The 17116-nt window shown below is 35.0% G+C and overlaps 2 protein-coding genes across 5 annotated transcripts in view; both read right to left on the reverse strand.

Moving 5' to 3' along the window:
• Positions 1–2375: 2375 nt before the first annotated feature.
• Positions 2376–12227, reverse strand: LOC139965344 (uncharacterized). The gene is made up of 6 exons (XM_071967594.1): positions 12163–12227; positions 10590–10895; positions 8237–8500; positions 6566–6709; positions 4065–4241; positions 2376–3705 (listed from the first exon to the last, which is right to left on the reverse strand). The coding sequence occupies exons 1-6, from the start codon at positions 12218–12220 to the stop codon at positions 3578–3580; spliced, it is 1077 nt and encodes a 358-aa protein (XP_071823695.1). The 5' UTR covers positions 12221–12227; the 3' UTR covers positions 2376–3577.
• Positions 12228–15857: 3630 nt separating this feature from the next.
• LOC139965345 (uncharacterized) overlaps positions 15858–17116 on the reverse strand; it is a 28458-nt gene continuing 27199 nt past the window's right edge. For all 4 annotated transcript variants that reach the window (XM_071967598.1, XM_071967597.1, XM_071967596.1 and 1 more), the window contains exon 7: positions 15858–16635. In XM_071967598.1, the coding sequence (XP_071823699.1) occupies positions 16511–16635 (125 nt within the window). In that variant the 3' untranslated portion in view covers positions 15858–16510. The remainder of the gene's footprint in view (positions 16636–17116) is intronic.

Consider the following 17116-nt stretch of genomic DNA (forward strand, 5'->3'; position numbering starts at 1 on the left):
TCGTATCGAGTAAACGACATGTATTGGTTTTGGTCATGGTAAACCGTCAACAGATGCCATCAAAAGTCAAGGGCTGAATTTTGTAAGGAGGATTAATCAATTTCATGCATTAGCTCATATTAATTACATATCTATACTCTTCATATTAAGAGAAATATTGTAGTTATTTGTATTGAAGGTCAAAGGTCATCATCGAAGCTCAATGTCTGAAAGAGTCAACTGGTTATTTCTCATACAGTATGTAGACGCCCAATATCAAGTACGAATCTTAGTTTAGTGAGGTCGAATGTCATGCGAGATCGAAAAATGAGAATGTCTGAATAACAGATACTTAATATGAAGATAATTCATTAGTAGATTGATTAACCGTTGTGTTTGATATGTGACAGCGATAATTTAACTGAACATATAAAACATAGATAAAATATAGTATTTCAAAAAGAAAGTTATATATGCCAAATATTTTAACGTTGAAGTTGACCGTAACCTCAGTGAATTTTTCTTCTTTCTAATAATATATATCGTTTGTATATCTTACCAAACCATTATAGTTGAATAAAATTCTGCTGATTATAAAGAAGAATATAAATAACAAGTTCTTACTTTGAATTGAATATGTGAAAACTTTGATAAGTCGAAGATTTAACTCACCACATTGGCAAGAAAACCAACAAAGAAAGGAGGACAATTGCAGAAATCAACATTGTTGTGCAGGTAATATATATATATATATATTTATATATATATATATATATATATATATATATATAAATGTATATATAAATTAATAAATATATATATATATATTATATATATATTATATATATATATACATATATATTTATTAATCACATCCTCAGTTCATTTAAAATGGTGCCATGGCGCGTACATAGCTGCTATATATTGCGTATATAGCTGCTATATACATATATATATATATTAATCACATCCTCAGTTCATTTAAAATGGTGCCATGGCGCGTACATAGCTGCTAGCAGTCAAGGTCACCCTTTCTTTGTTAACGTTTACATTATTCCAATTTCTTGCAGCACACCAATTCACTTCTGCCCCCAATACAACCCTTTAAATTTGTTTTATTTCAGATCACTAAGAACAAAAAAAGCTACTAACATCCAAGTCAACATTTGTTTATCTCTTTTGGGATTCTATATTGAATTCCTGGTTGGTCTATCGCGGCAGTAAACCCAAAGGTTGTGCAGCGGCCTCTGCAATAATAATTCATTTCTTCTGCCTGGCTACGTACGTTGGCATGGATGTCAGTCAATACTCTGAACTTGTATTATCGGTTTCTTAAATTGGATATTATCATTTCCGATTTCATCCGGATCGCTTTCGTTGCTACATTTAGTATTTGAAAGATGCTTTGAAGAATGTATGACAATGTTATAGTTGCGGTATAATTTGCTATTGAAACAGAAGGGAACATGACGCATTTACCATTGTGTGACGTACAAAAACCCAAACTATATATTACCACTCCCGTACATGAAGTGATATTTACGTATTGCTCATTGATTATCGTATTTACAGTGCATTGTAATTGGGTTGAAACAATACTTGGTTAGTTCCTTACTTCCAGATGACAGGATATGCATCCACCCTTCACAGCTTGTTTAACTCCTCACGGAGTGTATAATATTCTAATTTATACAACACCTAATTGTATTGTGGTAATTTGATTCGTTGAAAGATGGAATGTTCCATTGAACTCGGCTGCGCCTCGTTGAATGAAACATTCCATCTTTCAGCTCATGAAATATTTGCACTGTTGCACTCATAACCATTCATTATTTGTATAATATTCAATATCTTGATAATTTCAAAGGGTTATTTAGTTGGTGGTATATAAAAGGAGTTTTTTATTGTTGTTACATGATACTTTATAACATGGACAGTTGTTTTCTAGCAACTACTATTTGTATATGTCGTAAATGTTGCGTAGTCTCAGAGGAAGAAATGTCGTTTGGTTTGGACCTCTGTGATCGAAGGTTAAAGAAGTTTCCGCTGCATCTACCATGATATTATCGCAACAAACCACAGTCATGCAGTGACTTTTGCTAACAACACATTTACTTTGCTATCGTTGCCGCTTGATATCAGCAATTTGTCATTTTGTTTCCAAACAACCAGTTTGAACTTGTTGACAAAACAATTCCATCACAGTTGCTACACAGTTGTAATCAAAAAAAAAAAAAAAAATCAACAACTAATTATTACTCTCCTGAGTAAATCTGAATCGTGTCAGTACGTGTTTCCACCAGGGTTATATCCGAGAGCGGAAAGAAACCAACAACCGCTTGTTAGAATAGCATTTCACACACCAACGCACTCGTTTGTAATAAACTATATTATTCTTTACTATTTACTTAATTGTTGGGGTCAGACCCCGTGATTTTAATTGAGCACTGAAAATAGGTGGTATAATTATAATAATAATAATAACATTCTCGTAGCTGGCGTGAAAGGGTTATATTTGAAAGGTGCTCTCTCGAGCGTTCACTGTTCCCTCGAGCGCTTCATCCGAAAGAAAGAAATCAACCAACCCTTGTTAAAAGAGCCTTTCAGATACCAACGCAAGTTTTTTTTAAATTATATTATGCTGTAATTATATATTTAATTGTACGGTTCTTGGTCATTTATTGTTGAAAAAGAAAGTCACTCAAACCACCGACAAAATAAAAGATTCAAGATTTTTAACTAGAAATTTACCCATATGTTGCTGTATTCTACACCGATGTCGCTTAAGCATCTTCTTACGTTTAATCTGCCGTTATACAAAATCTGCCAATTACTATACTCAAGATGATTTAATCAAACTAATACATGCTAAGACGGTCTTAGATAACGGAAGACAATTAACGGTGTTGAACGGACTGGTTTTCCATTCAATAAATGCTTTAGAATAAATGACATTCATAAATCAGCGGACTACTAACCATGGATGCACTGAGCATAAAATCATTCTGATTCAGAGATATCTATCAGTGTTTGATTCTTTTGAACAGAAAGTTACACTTTGACGAGTGATATTTATACTGGTCTGAACATGTTATCTATTTGACTATATTTCTCACGAGATTAAACTGTTCTCTTCCATCCTATGTTCTTCATTGTCTAAGAGTTGTCATTGTTTATCATGACTGTTCTGACTGAATTACATGAATCGTTTTGTTGATCTATTGGACTAAAACAGACCTATGGGAATAACGAGCGTATATGTAGAATACAAGGTATATTTGCTGTTATAGAGGATGTATGAAAACAATGGAAATTTAAGTGATCTAAAAACCATGTGTTAGTTTAGTTTGACTAATAACTCACTGTATAAACAAATACTTTATCAACCAAAATATCAGCGCATACAAAATATGTTAATGTTAAGATAAGTAGAAGATATTTAGCCTTAGTCAATAACTTCTAAGACAACAGTTCCTTAATTTTCTAATTGAATGATCAAACAGTGTACTATATATTTTAATATCATGTGGCAACGACGAACAGAACTAATACAGCATGTCCTGTCTTTAAAGATCGTTCAGTGATCGGTATACATCCCCTAAGGAAAGCTTAGGACACATCCATTCGAGATCAAATTAGTTGATGGCCCGTAAAAGCGGTTGCAGTCAGTTTCAGAGATGGGACAGGTTTGCAAACAATTAGCTCCCCATTTTCCTTGAGGACAGGCTGAAATTAAAAAATAAATGTAGTGAAAGGATTGAAGAAGCCATTACACGTTACACTGCTCATCTCGAGAGGTTCTGTAAATATTCATTCTGTTTTAAGCAATGTAGTTCGAAACTTTCTAGTACTAAATCAACTTTAAACATTAGGCCTACTTCTAAAATACTTTCTTGCGAATATTGCCTCAAGGGATTCTAATTTTTCTTTTCTTCTGGAGAGAATGAAGTTTTAGTGCGTATATATATATATATATATATATATATATATATATATATATATATATATATATATATATATATATATATATATATATATATATATATATATATATATATATATATATATATATATATGTTACAAACCTCTGTCACATGCATTGCCCCACCAGCCAGGTGCACAACGGCAGCCATAGCTCTCACCACCGCATATCAAATATCCTTTGCATTTTGGATTACCACCTGGTAGATCTCCACATGTCAAAACCGCTCCGCCAGTAACTCCCAAGTAAAACTCTCCAAACGCATCATCACTAGACGAAGCTGGAAAGGTGACAAAAAAATTAATTTGTTTTAGAAAATGCATATAAACAGGACGATCAATAACGCAGTACCTCAATACTGGAAGTTCTAATTTCGATTCCTATTTTCATATCTTTGCTCTGTCTCTACAATTATCAATATCAATCATGGTACAACAAATACAGAACTAGCATTTACGCTACTTTGCCACGAAAAGTCTGTTCAGGTTCGTTGAAAAGTCATAGAATGAGATAAAATTTTTGAATTGAAAATAATAACTTTTGTTGGCCTATATAATAGATGCTAGCTCTGGAAATTCCAGAGAAAAAGAACTTTGTATGAAGACGCTGACAATTTTTAAGAGAAGAGAGATACTACTTTTTAACTTACTGTTACAACATCTCTATACATGTAATGTATTGAGATAAAAACTAAAACAAGTCATACGTAAAAGAAATGCGTAATATGATTTTGTTTTAGATTTCATATCTCACATATAATTCACCGTTACGGAGGAAAGGTCCAATCTTTCATGTTATGTAGACAGACAGCATAATGTCCCACTCTAACATGGGCGTCAACAGGTGGGGGACGGGGGGGACATGTCCCCCCCACTTTCAAAAGTGGAGGGGATATCATATCATTTGTCCCCCCCACTTTTCAGAGCAGTTATTAAAAAAATCACATGCATATGCGCGATTTTCTATCACAATTGCTGAGCTGATTCAAGTAGAATCTAACTTAAGAATCATTATCAATAAATTGCACTGGAAATTAGAACAGTGCTTGGCCCTTTATCCCCCTTCCTCCGATATTCACCCTCCCCGCTTCGTCCGAGACCTCTGATAAAAGTTTGTGCGATGTTTGAACGATGTTTTAGAGTGTTTTGTGGAAGCACCCCTTCTCGCCAGAAATGGAATTCCCCTTGCCCTACACTGTGAATCAGAGAAAACGACGCATTTCAACATGAAAACAAGTCGAAGACCCCACCAGGAAGGTAATATCATATATTTTAGGCCCTACAGACAGTATTCTGCCTGTATGCAGGGTATTATATGATACCAAACTACCGAAAATATTTCGTTTGAGATGGACGCTGTGTAATTCGTTTCCCTTGGTGTCAGAACGGCATCTTTCTACCAGTACTTTCTGTCGGAATTTAGTTTTGTGAGACAAAATTTCTCCTCACAGATCTGGTTCTGATGTAACTAAAAACGACTCAGGAAGGCCGTCTCCTGCGATCTAGGGGGTCTTATGTACCCAAAATTTTCTGGTACGCTACGCGCCAACCAATGGTGGCGCTCCGCTTAGATAGTATAGTGTCCCCCCCACTTTCGGAAACCTGCTGACGCCCATGCACTCTAATATAACAAAACTACACCGAATGTCCTGTACCTTATATTTAACACTCATAATGTGTCTAAAAATTAGGTTACAAAGGATATGCTTTCATTATATATTCCCATTATATAAAGAAAATACTGTAAATGTATTAGAACAAAATATTCTGTGTAACGTCACTTTCGTTTCATCGACTTTGTTTTCAAAGCCAACAGAAAACGTAGTCGGTCGTAAATGTATGCATTTGTGTTTGTGAATCTGGTGGTTTGTGTGTGACACCTTGATGGTAAACAAGAAGGAATACACCTCGCAGCTAGTTTGTGGATGTTTCGTATCGAGTAAACGGCATGTATTGGTTTTGGTCAAGGTAAAACGTCAACAGATGCCATCAAAAGTCAAAGGCTGAATTTTGTAAGGAGGATTAATCAAGTTCATGCATTAGATCATATTAATTACATATCTATACGCTTCATATTAAGAGAAATATTGTAGTTATTTGTATTGGAGGTCAAAGGTCATCATCGAAGCTCAATGTCTGAAAGAGTCAACTGGTTATTTCTCATACAATATGTAGACGCCCTTTATCAAGTATGAATCTTATCTTAGTTCGAAATGTCGAAGTTCTTAGGTCGAATGTCATGCAAGATCGAAAAATGAGAATGTCTGAAAAACAGATACTTAATATGAAGATCATTCATTAGTAGATAGATTAACCGTTGTGTTTGATATGTGTGACAGCAATAATTTAACTGAACATATAAAACATAGATAAAAATATAGTATTTCAAAAAGAAAGTTATATATGCCATATACTTTAACGTTGAAGCTGACCGTAACCTCAGTGAATTTTTCTTCTTTCTAATAATATATATGGTTTGTATATCTTACAAAAACCATGGATACCAGAATAAAATTCTGCTGATTATAAAGAAGAATATAAATAACAAGTTCTTACTTTGAAATTGAATAATTGAAAACTTTGATAAGATGAAGATTTAACTCACCACATTGGCAAAGAAAACCAACAAAGTAAGGAGGACAATTGCATACATCAGCATTGTCATGCAGGACACCACCATTCTGGCATATGAAGAAACTTTTCTCGCAGGCTTCAGTAACAGTATCATACCAGTAATTTTCTGGACAATCTGCAAAGAAATTAATATATTTTTTTCGCAATTATGCTTCAAACTAGTTCACCTGAGACCCTACCCCGGAGGCAATAGGCGGTTCGTACGGTTTGACAAATTATTTGCCCATGTCACGTGCAAGCATGTAATGGTTACTTCTAAATCTTAACTTGCATTTACAGATTGTTTTCAGAGAGAGGAATATTTGATTTGGTACTCGGTGTGCAATCAGTGTGATTAGTAATGAGACTCATGATATATTTGAAGTATATTCGAAGTGGTTATGAGATAATTATATATTTCATATTGTAGATTCCTTTTTTTTCGTATTTCGTTACAATGACGGCATTTCTTACCTCGCAGGATTTGCATCATTTTCACATTTTTTTTTTAATTTCAGAAATTCCATTATCGGCGATTGGAATAAGGCCCTTTATGAAAAATGAAGTAAAATTAAACGATAAGGAATATAGAAACAATCAATTTTAAAATATTTTAAAACTGATTAGTAATTTAGAGACTACTGACCATGTGTGTAGAGTGGTGAAAGTACGCGGAATCCACCCTCCCCCAACCTCCCCGACACGAAATTTCTAAATACAACGTCTAATAATCAATTCATAAACATGGAACATAATAGAAACAATCATTTAGAATGCATTGTACCTCATTCATTTGGTATTTTATAGCCAAAATTAGTTATCCGACCTACCTTCGAATATACGACCAGTTCGGATAATCGTTTTTATTGTTTATATAAATGTGTGTATATATATATATATATATATGTGTATATATATATATGTGTGTATATATATATATATACATACATATATATATATATATATACACATTTATATATATATATATATACATATAAAAATATATACATATAAATATATGTAGACCTATGTCTAGAATTAGGTCTTAATATGTTCAAGTTAGTTTTAACATTTCAGCATTTATTTCATATTTTGTAACTATGAAGGTCTTGACAATTATAGGATCAATCGAAAATTATGTTACCGTACGCTTCTTAAAATCGACAGCAAACTTCTATGATCCGGTAGTGTATCAGAGAGAAACAATAATCGTTTTATTAGTTTCGTTTTTTACATACTTTTGTCGTTGGATGGATCTTACATTTCTAGTAACATTTTTGTGTTTTTGACTATCTTAAACTTCGATTATATATTTTTTCAATTATTGTAGCACAATTATTATATTTATATTGTAGTGGCGAACATGTGATTATATATTTATATTTTGTATATATTTTATTTATATCATACAGTTAAACCAAATAGAATCGAATGAAGAGCTATGTTAACCGGTTGCAATCCGTATTAAATCTTTCTGTCATCCTACAGTTCTAACACACTAGATCCATAGACGGTCTGTTCGTTATATATATATATATATATATATATATATATATATATATATATATATATATATATATATATATATATATATATATATATATATAACAAGGTTGTATCCATTGTTATACCTGAACATGTTGTTAAGCGTAGATGAACTTACTTGAAGCAGTTACCAGGATTTGGACAAACCATCCTCTTTTCACCCTTTTTGTTCTCCCTATGGTATAGAGACCAGCATCCTGGACAGATTTCAGGGTAAGTTTAGGTCCGGTGTTGATATTTCGCTTCTTTCCTTTCCACCAAATAATCTTACTACAACCTGGAGACCATCCAACGCCAATCTGTATTTCCTCCTTTAAATAGTCAGAAGTCAGTGATTCAGGATAAATATGGACTGTGTAAACACCCCTTGTGTTCAGAATATCTGTTTTGTTAAAAAAGAAAACCAAAAAAAGTTGCGCTAATTCTCTCTGTATAAACGACCATACGTATTTCGGTTCAAATATTATAAGAGCTAAACAAGGCTTAAATCATTAACAGACAAAAAAGGAAGATTAATCGATCAGTGGAATACATTTCCTTTCGATTAATGTACAAATGGATACAACAATAAACCGAAATCTTGCCTATCACCCAGAGTGGATGAAGATTATGCGAACGAACTGAATTGCTTTTATAATATTTTCGATAAACAGGATTTTTCAGCTGAGCACGACGATTTTCAACAGCAGTTCGCAAATTCTGACTGTGACATCACGGTTACTGAAGGGGAGGTTCGTCTTCATTTGTCAAGACTTCACTCATCGAAGGCTGCCGGACCAGACAAGCTCTCCCCGCGGGTCTTAAAACAATGTGCAATACAACTTTCGAACATTTTAACGTTTATTTTTAATCAATCTTTCACGACCCGTGTTATACCTAACTTATGGAAGCAATCATGTATCATACCAGTACCTAAAACCAGTGGAATATCATGTTTGAATGACTTACGTCCTGTTGCCCCCACTGCTGTGCCAATGAAAGTTTGTGAACGTATATTTTTAGAACGCTTTAGACCATTCCAGTACCTAAAACCAGTGCAATATCATGTTTGAATGACTTACGTCCTGTTGCTCTCACTGCTGTGGCAATGAAAGTTTGTGAACGTATATTTTTAGAACGCTTTAGACCATTCGTAACTCCATTTTTAGATCCTTTCCAGTTTGCATACCAATCAGATCGAAGTTGTGAAGATGCCATTCTTTTGATCCTTCAAAAACTATATTGTCATTTAGAACATTCTTGCCGAGGACATTTTGTCCGTGTGACATTTTCGACTTTTCGTCTGCATTCAACACTACCCAACCACATATTTTAGTCAGTAAACTTAAGAATATGGCCGTTCCCGGTGGTTTTATTCGCTGGATTTTTAACTATTTAAATAACAGAACTCAGTTGGTGAAACTCAGCCATTCGTGTCTCTCCGATGTTATTCTTTCAAATACAGGGGCACGCCAGGGAACGGTTCTATCACCGTTCCTATTCACACTTTACACGTACGATGCCAGGTCATCAGAACAAGGGTGCTCACTCATTAAGTTTGCTGACGATACTGCCATGATTGGCTTAGTCAATGGTAATAGTGATGAAGCTTACTTCCGTCAATTTCAGTATTTTGTGAACTACTGTGATCTTAACTTCCTCCAGTTAAATGTTGCTAAGACCAAAGAAATGAATATTGATTTTCGTCTCAATACTAATCCTCCACCCCCTGTTGTTGTCAAAGGACTCAAGTGTAGTTGATCGTGTTATCTTGGGGTGGTGCTGAATGATCACTTGGCATGGGGAGATCATATTGATATTTGGTTAAAAAGTTGAATTCTAGATTGTACTGCCTCCGTAAGATGTCGAATTTTGATGTTCGTCATGACATCCTTGAAATGTTTTATAATTGTACCATTAGCGGGGTTTGGCGTTATTGCTTGATTTGCTGGGGTGGGAATGTAAACAAACATGAACTAGATCGTATTAACAGCATCATTAAGAAAGCGGAGAGAGTAGTCGGGGAACCCTTGCCTTCCATTGACTCGGTCTACCACAGCCTTCTCGAGCCCAAACTGGACGCGGTATGGAAGGACTATACCCACCCCCTCTATGAGCTACTTCATAATAGTCAGATGTCCAGAGGCAGTGGCAGGTTGAGACTTCCGTGTCTCAAAACCAATAGATACAGAGATTCTTTCATACCCCGTGCAATTAAGCTTTTCAATTAGGTTTTGTTACGTTGACTTTCATATATTGACTTTTTTATTATTCTTACTGTCTTATTGCACAATATACACATCTATTTTTGTAACATTTTCATTGTTTTGTGAGCGAGTGCCTGAATTTCCCTTTGGGATCAATAAAGTTTACTTACTTACAAATTAAAGTACTAACATACCTCATGGCAAATGAATATTTCGTATCCAATTATTACACCTTTTTAATTCTGGATAACACTATTGAAACGGTATGGGTTTGTTTTAACTAACCTGATTTTGGTTTCAAAAATGTGTGAGTGATGAAAGTAAACTCATTAACAGTATATGTTCCCTTGTATGCACCATATCGCTCTTGTGCACGTAAACGGAAATAAACTCCAAAGTTGACTCCGTGAGCAATAAGTTGATCAGTCTCAACGGCAACACTGGACAGATCTTTGTCTTCTTTTGTTACTTTCAATTCATCAGCGAAGCCGAACCTATCGATGGCGTAAATATGACCGGTCGAACAGCGACCGCCTTCCGGGTAATGGGAGATGGTGTAAACTAGTGGGAAAACCACCACTTCAGATTTTGCTGAAACGAAAAGTAGGTATTGCTGTTGTTGATTTAAATATAAATGAAGTGTTTTTTCTTTAGTAAAGGAAGAATTGACTTACTGAATGATTAGCGAACTTCAAGGCTATCTTACGAAGAGGGAACGCCGCAAGTAGATTAATGTGCAGGGCACTACAGAGCGTTTTTAATATAATAACTAAAGGGGGCCGCGACTCCTTCAGTCTCCTACACGGCCCACTAAGCTTGTTTCCTTCTCAGCCATCCCAGTCTGTCCCAGTAAATAATGATAACACAAACCTAAAACTTAATTTGCACCTAAATTTCCCTTATGGCTACACCTCAGCATAAACAGGCTACGGCTACCATTAGAATGCCCTAACGTGCTCTATATCTCCAATTACACGTGTAAAAGAATTAATACACCAGATATATTGAGGTAACATTAAGTTCTATTTTCCTCTACCAAGTAATTTTACCGAATGTATTTTTTGGGGGAAGTGTAAGTTTCTAAAGCAAGATATCTCAAACTAAAGAAATGACGTTCAACTTACAAGGCTTTGGAAGTGATATTTCCGGCAACCTGGGAAGCTTTTCTGGCAACTGATGGTGGTTCTTCGCTTAAATAGTGTTATGATGGTCACTTTTGGGAAATGGGCAACCCATTTAAGATTTCTTAGGAAAAGGCCCCGCGGCAAATTAGTCTCTGTTTTACATTTCTCAACACTATCCGAATAGGTTAATTTTAATAAAGCGAATATACCTAACGAACCAAAGTTGTGTGCTTATACTGTAACAGCTGTTTCACACCCTAGTTCAATTAAACTTTAAATATTATCAGGAAGGTCGCTGTATAATGGTTAAATGGTTACTTTAAACTAACTTTATTTATCATTATTTAGTATTTTCGAAAGAGTGAATAAACTACCTTTATTGACTTCATATTGAATTTGACGAAAGAAAGTGTTTCAGCTAAACGGTTTGAAGAATTGAAGCTCATTTCTCACAATTTCAGACAACCATCTACGTCAGCAACATGCATTTGGAAAGAAATCTTAGTCCATTGATATATTTAAAAAAATGAAACAAATTTAAATATGAACAGAACTCGTCCTTACTTACCATGGAACTAATTTAACTACTCTTAAAAAATTGGGCGAAGAAAATGTTAATGCGACTGATGCTTGCCGTCTTTTTTTGTTATGAAAAGTAAAATAATGTCCAGTGCTATGGGACTATAGTATTTTACTAATTATTGCATTAATTTTACTGTATAATTAATAATTACCGCCAAACAGTATGACTGCAAATACTCCGCAAAAGGCTAGTTTCTGTGCGACATCCATTCTGATTGGTTCTCTCAGTAGTTGTGAGATACTAAAGATCGAATGACGATATTGAAATATAAATCGGAGGCAATCATCCATGCAAAGTCATCCTTTTATATCGACGCATACGTAGCTGGGATATTTGCATAAAGGTGGATTGTACTTTACAAGCTCAAGATGTATAATAGGCTTGATTGCACCAACTATTCTACAAAAATATATGATAATGCTATAAATGCATTGAGACCAAGTATATATATATATATATATATATATATATATATATATATATCTGCAATTGTCGCTATGGGCAAACAATTCTACAGAGAGGAAGCAAACAGACTACTCGGCAACCCTCAACACTACAAACTCCTAGATTCTGATCCTACTCAAGAAATCACACAAAACGTGAAAAGAGTCATCCAAAAGATAGTCTCTAACGGTTCCATTGACCGCAAGTTAGGCCAAAACCTTCTGGAAAACGACCCAGAACCTGGTCGCTTTTATTTTCTGCCTAAAATTCACAAAGAAGGCAATCCCGGGAGGCCCATAATATCGGGTAATGGTACAGCGACTGAAAAAAATTCCAAATTCGTGGATCTCCTCATCCAACCTCTTGTTTCGGCCCTACCGTCCTATGTGCAGGACACTACGGATTTCATCCGGAAAATTGGGGAAATCAAAAATCTTCCCTTATCTACTCTGTTAGTTACCTTGGATGTGTCTTCGTTATACACAAATATCCCTAACGAAGAGGGCATTTCGGCCTGCACAAAAGCATTCAAACCGAAACGTGGCAAAACCCCCACGAAGAAAGAATTGGCCGAATTAATGCAACTTATCTTGACCAACAATAATCTGGTATTTGGCAACAAACACTACCTCCAAATTCATGGCACCGCGATGGGTACCAAAATGGCAGCGTCTTTTGCCAACATCTTTATGGGAAACCTCGAGAAAGAATTTTTATCTCGACAAAACTTGAAACCACACACGTGGTTACGTTACATTGACGATATCTTTATGATATGGACCCATGGTGAGGCAAATCTAAAACTCTTCATTGATGACATCACACTATCAAATTCACTGCTGATTTTTCTGGACATGGCGTTCACATCCTGGACACCACCGTGACCCTACAAAATGGTTCACTCAAAACAGACTTGTTCAATAAACCCACGAACAAGCACAACTACCTCTTATCAAGCAGTTGCCATCCACGTCACTGTACCAGAAATATTCCGTACAGTCAAGCGTTGCGCATTCGACGCATTTGCTCCTCTGAAGTCGATTTTGATTCACGCACTAAAGAACTGTCACAACACCTCCTAAACAGACAGTATTTTCGGGGTACTATTGAAAATGCCATCAAAAAGGCTAAAAGCAAACCCCGTACCGAAACATTGATGTACAAAACTCGTCAAACCAGTTCCAAAAGGGTTCCATTGCTTACTGAATTCCACCCTGGTCTCCCACCACTGGCCAATATCATTCAGAAGAATTTTCACCTACTTCAAGGCACCGAACGCCTGAAATCAGTTTTCCCAGAATTACCTGTCATCGCTTTTAAAAGACCCAGCAACCTACGTGATATCTTAGTTCGGGCATCCTTTCGGGATGACACCCCATTAGGGGAAAGCAAAACAGAAACTACAGGATCATCGCCCTGTACACAAAATTGAAAAACTTGCTTACTTGTCGATTCGACCGGGGCCTTTCAGAGCAACCAAACCAAACGCACGTTCCAAATTCGGCACAAAATTAACTGCCTATCCAAAAATGTCATTTACCTCATCTACTGCAATATTTGTAACTTGCAATACATTGGAGAGTAAAAAAAAAACACTCTTAGAATGAGAATGACACAGCATAGATTGGCGATCAAAACAAAAAAGATCTACCAACCTGTTGCAAATCACTTGAATCTCCAAAATCATTCAATTGAGGATTTTGCGTGTTATTGCCATTGACCAGAACGATTCTTGGACAGATAAATCTAGGAAAGCGAAAGAAAATTTCTGGGAACTAAACCTAAAGACCACGGCACCATTCGGTTTAAACATCAGAAACGATTTGCCGTCCCAGATAAACCAACACAATTCCTTTACAATTACGACGGAGTCGGATTAAAATAATCCGACGTGGATTAAATAATCCGAATTTCTAAACTTCTGCTCAATTCAGCAGAAATCAGTAAGTCGCTTTGCCTTTACAACCATGCCGACATCTTCTCTATAAAACAGTTTCAATTCCTGCTACTCCTTGTCACTTTCGGTGATCATGCACTGAAGAAGAGCTAGTTTTGCTCGAAAGCTCTGCAAAATCCAAACATTGGCTGTTTTACTTCCAATCACTTACCTAATTCAATTATTGTATCTCACTCGAGATCCAGCCTTTCTCTAAATGCAGCATAGTTGTTTAACAGTTTTTCCTTTATTCCTATATATATAAATATATATAAATATATATATATATATATATATATATATATATATATATATATATATATATATATATATATATATATATATATATATATATATATCTATCAGATCACTTAGAACCAAAAAAGCTACTAAGATCCAAGGCAACATTTGTGTATCTCTTTTGGGATTCTATATTGAATTCCTGGTTGGTCTATCGCAGCAGTAAACCCAAAGGTTGTGCAGCGGCCTCTGCAATAATCCATTTCTTCTGCCTGGCTACGTTGGCATTGATGTCAGTCAATACTCTGAACTTGTATTATCGGTTTCTTAAGTTGGATAATATCATTTCCGATTTCATCCGGATCGCTTTCGTTGCTACATTTAGTATTTGAAAGATGCTTTGAAGAATGTATGACAATGTTAGTTGCGGTATAATTTGCTATTGAAAAAGAAGGGAACATGACTCATTTACGATTGTGTGACGTACAAAAACCCAAACTTTATATTACCACTCCCGTACATGAAGTGATATTTACGTATTGCTCATTGATTGTCGTATTTACAGTGCATTGTAATTGGGTTGGAACAATACTTGGTTAGTTCCTTACTTCTAGATGACAGGATATGCATCCACCCTTCACAGCTCGTTTAACTTCTCACGCAGTGTATAATATTCTAATATATTCAATATCTTGATAATATCAAAAGGTTATAGTTGGTGGTATTTAATAGGATTTTTTTTTATTGTTGTTATATTGATATTGTATTTTATGGACAGTTGTTTTCTAGCAAAAACTCTTTGACATATGTCGTGAATGTTGCGTAGTCTCAGAGGAAGAAATGTCGTTTGGTTTGGACCCCTGTGATCGAAGGTTAAAGAAGTTTCCGCTGCATCTACCATGATATTAACGCAACAAACCACAGTCAGTGACTTTTGCTATTGCTATCGTTGCCGCTTGAAATCACCAATTTGTCATTATGTTTCCAAAACAACCATTTTGAACTTGATGACAAGACAATTCCATCACAGTTGCTAAACAGTTGTAATCAAAACAATTTTTCAACAACTAATTATCACTCTCCTGATTAAATCTGAATCGTGTCAATGCGTGTCCCCACCAGGGTTATATCTGATAGAAAGAAACCAACAACCGCTTGTTAGAATAGCTTTTCACAACAACGCAATCGTTTTTAATTAACTATATTATGCTTTACTATTTATTTAATCGCAGAGGGGGTCAGACCCCGTGATTTTAATTGAGCACTTTAAAAACATGTGGTATAATAATAATAATAATATTCTCGTAGCTGGCGTGAAAGGATTACATTTGAATGGTGTTCTCTCGACCGTACATGTTCCCACGAGCGCTTTATTCGAAAGAAAGAAATCAACCAACCCTTGTTAAAAGAGCCTTCCAGACACCAACGCAAGTTTTTTTTAAATTAATTATATTATGCTGTATTATATCTTTAATTGTAGGGTGCTTTGTAATTTATTGTTGAAGAAGAAGGTCACTCGATCCACCTACAAAATAAAAGATTCAAGATTTTTGACTAGAAATTTACCCATATGTTGCTGTACTCTATACAGACGTCGCTTGAAGCATCTTCAATACGTTTAATCTGCCGTTATACAAAATCTGCCAATTACTACTCAATATGATTTAATCAAACTAATACATAAAATATACGAAATATATTAATGTTAAGATAAGTAGAAGATATTTAGCCTTAGTCAATAACTTCTAAGATAACAGTTCCTTAATTTTCTAATTGAATGATCAAACAGTGCACTATATATTGTAATGTCCTGTGGCAACGACGAACAGGACTAATACAGCAAGATTGTTCAGTGATCGGTATACATCCCCTAAAACTATCAAGACATGTAGATACATCCATTCGAGATCAAATTAGTTGATGGCCCGTAAAAGCGGTTGCAGTCAGTTTCAGAGCTGGGACAGTTTTGCAGACAATTAGCTCCCCATTTTCCTTTAGGACAGGCTGAAATAAAAAAAAATTGAAAATGTAGTGAAAGGATTGAAGAAGCCATTACACGAAACACTGCTCATCTCGAGAAGTTCTTTAAATATTCATTCTATTTTAAGCAATGTAGTTCGAAACTTTCTAGTACTAAATCAACTTTAAACATTAGGCCTACTTCTAAAATACTTTCTTGCGAATATTGCCTCAAGGGATTCTAATTTTTCTTTTCTCCTGGAGAGATTGAAGATTTAGTGCGTACACACACACACACACATATATATATATATATATATATATATATATATATATATGTATATATATATATATATATACTAAATCAACTTTAAACATTAGGCCTACTTCTAAAATTCTTTCTTGCGAATATTGCCTCAAGGGATTCTAATTTTTCTTTTCTCCTGGAGAGATTGAAGATTTAGTGCGTACACACACACACACACACACACACACATATATATATATATATATATATATATATATA

The sequence above is a fragment of the Apostichopus japonicus genome, chromosome 3 (genome assembly GCF_037975245.1).
Source record: "Apostichopus japonicus isolate 1M-3 chromosome 3, ASM3797524v1, whole genome shotgun sequence".
NCBI classification, from domain to species: domain Eukaryota; kingdom Metazoa; phylum Echinodermata; class Holothuroidea; order Aspidochirotida; family Stichopodidae; genus Apostichopus; species Apostichopus japonicus.